The sequence below is a fragment of the Pleuronectes platessa genome, chromosome 23, assembly GCF_947347685.1.
Source record: "Pleuronectes platessa chromosome 23, fPlePla1.1, whole genome shotgun sequence".
NCBI classification, from domain to species: domain Eukaryota; kingdom Metazoa; phylum Chordata; class Actinopteri; order Pleuronectiformes; family Pleuronectidae; genus Pleuronectes; species Pleuronectes platessa.
Genome location: NC_070648.1, coordinates 3646407 through 3654242, shown reverse-complemented (window position 1 = coordinate 3654242; position 7836 = coordinate 3646407). Strand labels below are relative to the sequence as shown.

The following is a 7836-nucleotide window of genomic DNA, read 5'->3' as shown; positions in this document are numbered from 1 at the left end:
TCATTAAAAATCAGGCTTGACCCATTATTAGCATTATAAAATGTGGTAAAGCAAAGATTTAAGACGGTATATTCATTATATTATTATTAATAAACACATAATACTTTCCCCCAGGACTCCAGTCTCCCAGTGGCCGTGTTTGTGTGGGACATAGAGAACAAGAATGACTATGATCTGGACGTCTCCATCATGTTTACTATGGTCAACGGATCCGGGCACAAGAATGACAAGAGCGGAGGACACTGGAATGAACCATTCCAGGTGGAGAAGGAGGGGGAGACGGTGTCCGGGGTCTTGTTGCATCACCGCACCCCCGTGAACCCGTACACGCTGTGCATTGCAGCCCGAGAGCAGGTGTGGTTTGATTAGAAGGCTTCTGTTGTAGTTCATGAGTTGATCAATCAATTCCCTGGATTAATCTAAAGACTAGAAACAATAGTTGCTGTTTTCTGGAATCAGATTTATAATGATCAGCTTTTCTTTCTGAAATCTGCTGAGTTAATGAGGTTTTAGACCAAGAGTGTGAGTTCCTTTTTGTTTGTGTGCACATCTGAACAGCCGGACAGGGAGGTCAGTCACCAGACAGCGTTCAGTCCGAAGGGAACCTGCAGCGCTCTGTGGAGTGACCTCATCACTGATGGACGACTGGACTCGCCCACAGGTCAGTGCTTAGAAACAGCTCGTGGAGGGATGAGACTGATGAGACATGGAACATATGTCTAAAGCTGTTGTTCACTCAGAATGAGGAAGTTACACAAAGCAGCATGTGAGGTTTACACATTGTCACCAGATATCTCGGGCCACAAAGTCTGATTTAGACGAGAGGAAGAGAGAATTTGAATATATCAAACAGAAACCCTGACATCTAGTTAAGTAAAACTCACAACTACATGGCACTGAAACTCTCCATAGTTCAAAATGAAACTAGAATTAGTTGCTTGTTATTCCCCATTTTTCTCCCCTCGTTTCCTGTCCTTTCTCAGCTGTCGTCTCTGTTCAGCCACATAATGCCTGAAAAACACAAACAAAATAGAACCTGTCATATTCTCCATCTTCCCTCTGCAGGTTCCAGCCCACCGACCGCTAAGGGAGAGACGGTGGCAGCAGCGTTGGCTGTGGGCTGCTCAGTGCCGGCTCAGGGCCACAACACCCTGGAGCTCTGTCTGGCCTGGGACATGCCCAATATCACCTTTGGCTCTAGAGAGAGGGAACATGTGAGGTACACATCTTACATTTCTTGTTTCCTGGGGTGAATGAATGTCTAAAATCAGAAAAATAGATCAACAGGTATTCTATTAAAAGATCTTTCATATTTCCTCTCAGCTTAGCAAAAAGTTTATTATTAAAGATGACCTAACTCTTTCACTGTTGTCTTACTTTAAAGTTTCACGCCCGACCGAGAAAGACAAACCTAGAAAAATAACACACAACAGAACAGATCTACTAATGACATGCAGATGTTAAATTAGACCTAATAAAATGATTTCTGTTTATTTTTTGATGAACATGAAGAACATTACATCACCAGCTTGTGGCTTCTCTGTTTCCAGGAGGTACACTCGTTTCTTCGGGACCAAAGGGGATGCGTCCCCGTCTCTCAGCCACTACGCGCTGACACATTACAAACAGTGGGAGAGGAGTATCGAGGAGTGGCAGACACCCATCCTGCAGGACAGGTAGCACACAGCTCCTAAAGCTTTATAGGTTAAATGATAACATGATCTATAGACAGTAATCTGGGATGAAAACCTCAATAAGTGTCAGTTTAACATCCAAGTATCCAGTCAAACCATTCAAGCTTATAGTTGCTGTTTAACTGTCACCATTTTGACCTTGTATTTCTCTTGTTGTTACAGTTCTCTACCCCCCTGGTATAAATCCGCCCTGTTTAACGAGTTGTACTTTGTGGCGGACGGGGGGTCGGTGTGGACGGAACTAGCAGAGGACGCTGACGTCAGCGGCGGCATCCGCAGCGAGGACGGGGGGCTTCCAGCTCAGCCGGCTGTGGTCAAAGAGTACGGCCGCTTTGCCTACCTGGAAGGTAAACGCCAAGAGAACACAGGCATTAGCAGGACTAGACACTGTAGTGTAGAGCTGAAACAACTGGTGAAGTCTAAATCTATCAGCAGCTATTTTGAAACTCAGACATTTTCAAGCATAAATATATTATATCCATTTGTTCCAGTTTCTAAAATTGAGCTTTTCTTTTGTATATATAACTGTAAACTGAATTCTGACTATTGGAAGACATCAACCAGTTTTTTTTTATAACCAATAATAAACATGTATTCCAGGTCAGGAGTACAGAATGTACAACACATACGATGTGCACTTCTACGCCTCTTTTGCACTGATCATGCTGTGGCCCAAACTTGCCTTGAGTTTGCAATACGATATTGGTGAGTGCAGAGCAGTTATTGTGATGATTTACATCAAGCATGTGTGTATTTGATCCAGCAGCAGACATCACCGCATTAATCTTTTCTCAGCCGGCAGTGTGGTTCAGCCGGATCCAACGGTGAGGCTCCACCTGATGAACGGGCTGTGTTCTCCTGTCAAGGTCAAAAATGTGGTGCCTCATGACATCGGTGACCCAGGTAGGAGAAAGACCTGAGTGTGGAATAACCTGCAAAACATGTAGAACCCATGACTGCAACCCATGTTTAAAGACCTTAGTTCGCCAGAGCCTCCAAACTGGCTTGAAACTGGTATTTTTTCATATTCTTGTTGTCATGGAAGGTCTCACTTCTATTCTGTGACTCTGTCCCCAGACGATGAGCCTTGGCAGCGGGTGAACGCCTACCTCATTCACGACACGTCCGACTGGAAGGACCTGAACCTGAAGTTTGTCCTGCAGGTCTACCGGGACTTTCATCTCACCCAGGACAGACAGTACCTCCAGGACATGTGGCCCATCTGCAAGGTATCAGGCCCGGTGCTACTCCAGTGCTCTCTTCAGTTCTCAAACAGATTCACACATACATTGTCGCCATCTTCTGATCGGCCCCAGTCCCCTCTACATGTGAACCTTATTCAAATAATGAAATCTAAGAAGCTAATACTTGCTGCATTTATGTGAAGAGTTGAGTTATTCTGGTCCATCTACCAGGCGGTGATGGAGTCGGAGATGAAGTTTGACCTGGATGGAGATGGACTAATAGAAAACTCTGGCTACGCCGACCAGACCTATGATGGCTGGCCCGTGACTGGACCAAGGTGAGAGTTCAGGGAATTATCTCATGGATGTTATTGCTTCACCCAACAAAGGAAATTAAAAGTACCTTCTTTAACCTATAGTATAAGCTCCATTTCTCCAGTGTCATTTTGTATATCTGTATTTTACAGTGCGTACTGTGGTGGGCTGTGGTTAGCGTCCCTGTGTGTGATGTGTAAGATGGCCACACTGGTGGACAGCGAGGACACACACCAACATTACAGAGACATCTTGGAAAGAGGCAGTGCTGCTTTTGACAAACTGCTGTGGAACGGTGAGTTCAAAAACAGACGCCACCTCTCACCTGGATGTTTGGGACAATTTTCTGTTGTTGTGAAAGTGTCTGACCCAGACAGGCCCCTGCTGCATTCTTCATATGTGAAAGGCAAAATCTGGAAAATGTTCTTACATCATTTGAGCTACTTGAAACTTTTTTTTTTTTTTTTTTCTATCATTTTTAGGAAAGTACTACAACTATGACAGCAGTGGGAGAAACCTTTCCAACAGTGTCATGTCTGACCAGTGTGCTGGCCACTGGTTTCTTAGAGCATCTGGGCTGGGGGAGGGAGACTTCCAGGTGAGTTGACACACATGCCCACCACCTCCCATCTTTCAGCCATAAGCACTGAACCCTGGATTTCACAGAGGTCCATGGTGTTCTGTGAGTTAACAAACAAAACCAGGCTAAACTAATTCTCTAATAGAGAGGTTGATACTGGGCAGTGCTTATTGTTTGTTTAATGAAATGTGTGCAAAGCCAAAGCTAATGTTTCTTGATTGACTACTCCTATAACATACATGCGTAGTAGTATCAACAGTATGTTAAAGGTTGGGCTTTAAAAATAACTTTTTGACTTACCTGGTCTAATACAGTCCTTCTCTTTCCTCTCTCTCTCTCTCCTTTTAGGCTTTTCCAAAAGAAAAAATCCAGCGTGCACTAAAATCTGTCTTTGACTTGAATGTGATGAGCTTTGCTGGAGGCCAGATGGGGGCAGTGAACGGCATGCGTCCTGAGGGAGTGCCCGACCGCTCCAGTGTCCAGTCAGATGAGGTCTGGACTGGAGTCGTGTACGGACTGGCAGCCACTATGATCCATGAGGTTAGAGTGTGCCTATGCTAAAATCTGATTTGGATACCAAATACCTAATATAAACCATGCCTCACACCTCTGTGTCTGTCCCCCCCCCCTTAGGGCATGCGGGATGAAGGGCTGCGCACGGCAGAGGGCTGCTACCGCACCGTGTGGGAGAGACTGGGCATGGCCTTCCAGACTCCTGAGGCCTACTGCGAGAAGGGCATCTACCGCTCACTGGCTTACATGAGGCCTCTGAGCATTTGGGCTATGCAGCTGGCCCTAGACACGTCACAGAAGATTCTGACCACATCGGCTCAAACTGGAAACACGGACGGGAGCAGGGACACAACTTGAGGAAAAAGCTTGAGCCATTAGAGTGTTGTGATTCGTGAGGGACGTCCGGTTCCTTAGAAAATGACCTTTAAACACTCCCGCAGCAGTCTGCACTCCCTCACTGTCGAGCTCTGCTACACTGGTTACACACCTGGAATTTTATCCTCTACTGCTTCAGATGTTTTGTCGTTTACGGCCTGAGGTCAATAAACATTATTTTTGCGGTGTATGGTTTATGTGCAACAAAGTCGACAACCACTGTAGATGATCATGAATTAGGTTCAACATTTTCCAAGAGCCTGAGGAGTGCAGATTTGAGTTTTTTTTTTCAGGAACTGTCAATCATAGCCAGTATGTGTTGCTAATTATAAATAACATAATAACAATTACCAGCAACATACACTACTACATTTAACAATATACAATCATAATAATGATAAAGACCTGAAACAGGTTTATATGCTAAATGTTTGAGGACTGTTGTGATTCCAGCCACATGTAGGTATTAATTTATTGGAATGACATCAGACTGCCTTTATAACTGGATCAGATGTGTAGACAGTTGAAAAAAGTCATTGTGAAAGTTTTTAATTTCCTCCAGTTAAATTTGAATGCTGTAATAAATATTGTAATATTCGACGAGTAGTGCTGGAAATTAAGTCTGAAAAAAGAAATATATTTTTCCTTTTTAAAATAACATTGGGTGACTCTTTGCATGTTGAGCTAGATCTACATATATGAATGTATCTGCAACATTAATGTTTTATAAGAACTAAGTCCCATGACAATCATGCTGAATAAATGACTGAGAAATACAATTAACACTTTTGTTTTCTTTGTTAATAAATGAAATCAAGTGTGATCGAATGAATGAAGACTGACCAGATGCCCCGGAACCAACACAAGCACAGTCTCTGGTGGTTCGATACACACACAGGGATGGTTTGTATGCAAAGAACTAATTATTATCATAAGTAGTTTCCACTGCAATAAAGTGAAGCCAACCCCCCCCCTAGGTCGCCCTCTGATGGCTGAGAGAGAACCCACACTGTCAGCTCTGCGGTCAAAAGGAGATTCTGGCTCAAGTTCTGTTCAGGGGCTAAACATCCCTGGTCCAAGGACAGTAGAGGCGGCGCCATGACAAGGTGCTGGCAAACATACTTGAACAGGAGACGTGTCGAGGCCAATTTCGTCCGGTTTGCATTCAGTCAGAAGTAAGACATGGGCTTAAGAAGAGACCAATCGGCACAGACCTTAACACTATCACCCACATCAAAGGTTAATCCTTTCATGTAGGTGATGGTTTTAACCTACATCACAGGTTAATCCTTTTGATGTAGGTGATGGTGTTAACCTTTGAAGTAAAATCAAAGAACACAGTCTGCTCTCAACTCTGACCTACTTTACAACAGGCTGACCATATAAATAATCTAATTTCATTCATGGGTCTCCACCTAGTCTCTGTGGCGCAATTGGTTAGCGCGTTCGGCTGTTAACCGAAAGGTTGGTGGTTCAAGCCCACCCAGGGACGACATGTTTTTTTTTAGTTTTTTTCCCTTTTGCAATATTCTTTTAAATACAGTGCATCAAAGCACATGATCATAACATCACCAATGACGGAGAGTTTAATCACTACAATAAAATAATTTGTGTTACTTTGACAAAGCTGAATGTGTGTAGAACGTATGAAACACTTAACAGCTATTTCTTTATAATATCTCTACATCTATAGAATCAGGAGAAGTGAGATTTTAGGGGGAAAGTAAAGATTGTAGAGATTTAAAAAAAAAAACAGCCGAATTAAAAAGAATCCACTAAACACATACAGGAGGAAGAGAAACATCTGAAACAGCCACTGTTCCAACAACAGGGACTGAAGGGGTGGGGGGCGCCCACTCTGTCCACTTCGATGTAAAACAAATTAACATCTTATTGTGTTTTTAATACAATACAAAAAAAAGTATAAAAAAACTTCGTCCCTGGGTGGGCTTGAACCACCAACCTTTCGGTTAACAGCCGAACGCGCTAACCAATTGCGCCACAGAGACTGGCTGCCTCACACATGCTCTGAGGCTTTATATAACGGGGGATGGGATGTTTCCCAGCCTGCTGATCTCAGGCAGCAGTGCACCAATGTTCCACCCAAGGGGGTGCATACTATGGAGGACCATACATGACATAAGTAAAAATAAATAAATGTATAAATAAATAAAAAAGGAAATAAATAAATTAATACAGAAATAAATAAATAAATATGTTAATACCAAAAGAAATGTCAAAATAAATGTCTTAAATATATTTGCACATTTATTTATTCCCTGATACATTTCCTTTTCATTTGCAGTGTCCTTATGCTAATGAGAAAGGCGGGCCTAACCGCAGTCTCGAGCAGGATTGGTCACAAGAGTGTAATGATCCAGCCCTACGTCTGCCTCTCAATGCTGACTGGTGTCCAGTAGCTGTTTGCAGCGTTGAGCCAGTTCACACTTAAAATGAACTAGTTCAAGTTCAGAGGGTTAGTTAAGGTTATTTTTTATTGGGATGATTTAGGTGTCGGTAGTCCTGACTGTGAGCGTCACGTGTTCTACTGAGCACAAGGAGCGAGCCGAGAGGAGAAGGAGGAAACCAAAAGTCCAGCTCGGTACAAACCACCTGCAGCTTCTGCTCTGATCATGAAGCCGCTGATCTCTGAGCAGATGTGACCAGAGAAGCTCTGTGTTTCCACTGTTCTACAAAGTCACTAACTGGCTGTTTCATGGTGAAGAGCTCAAGTCTCAGTCACTGCCCGTGTCTCTGAGCGAGTGTGTGACGGAGCGCAGGGGCTGTGTGTGTGTAGCTCAGTTGACCAATCCTGCTCGAGACTGAGGTTAGGCCCGCCTTTCTCATTAGCATAAGGACACTGAAATGTGGAAATAAATAAATGTGGAAATAAATAAAAGTTGGAATAAAAGTGGAAATAAATAAATAAATGTGGAAATAAGTTTAAGACATTGATTTATTTAATTCTGCATTTATTTCCACATTTATTTATTTATTTCCAAATTTATTCCAACTTTTATTTTTCGATTTCAGTTAGTGACTTTGTAGAACAGTGGAAACACAGAGTTTCTCTGGTCACATCTGCTCAGAGATCAGCTGCTTCATGATCAGAGCAGAAGCTGCAGGTGGTTTGTACCGAGCTGGAGTTTCTGTTTCCTCCTTCTCCTCTCGGCTC

At 43.2% G+C, this 7836-nt stretch overlaps 1 protein-coding gene and 2 non-coding genes across 3 annotated transcripts in view; 2 read left to right on the top strand and 1 right to left on the bottom strand.

Annotated features, from left to right (window-relative positions):
* Window positions 1-5440, top strand: part of gba2 (glucosidase, beta (bile acid) 2) — a gene marked incomplete in the record, with an annotated part of 9222 nt that extends 3782 nt beyond the window's left edge. The window contains 13 exon segments of the mRNA XM_053415911.1: window positions 115-354; window positions 559-661; window positions 1066-1219; window positions 1551-1676; window positions 1857-2041; window positions 2295-2399; window positions 2490-2597; window positions 2772-2923; window positions 3110-3216; window positions 3346-3488; window positions 3676-3791; window positions 4122-4313; window positions 4407-5440. Of these exon segments, the coding sequence (XP_053271886.1) occupies window positions 115-354; window positions 559-661; window positions 1066-1219; window positions 1551-1676; window positions 1857-2041; window positions 2295-2399; window positions 2490-2597; window positions 2772-2923; window positions 3110-3216; window positions 3346-3488; window positions 3676-3791; window positions 4122-4313; window positions 4407-4643 (1968 nt within the window).
* Window positions 5441-6079: 639 nt separating this feature from the next.
* Window positions 6080-6153, top strand: trnan-guu (transfer RNA asparagine (anticodon GUU)). The gene has a single exon. It is a non-coding gene; the product is annotated as a tRNA-Asn (tRNA).
* A 443-nt stretch (window positions 6154-6596) lies between these two features.
* trnan-guu (transfer RNA asparagine (anticodon GUU)) lies at window positions 6597-6670 on the bottom strand. Its single transcript has one exon. It is a non-coding gene; the product is annotated as a tRNA-Asn (tRNA).
* Window positions 6671-7836: the final 1166 nt, after the last annotated feature.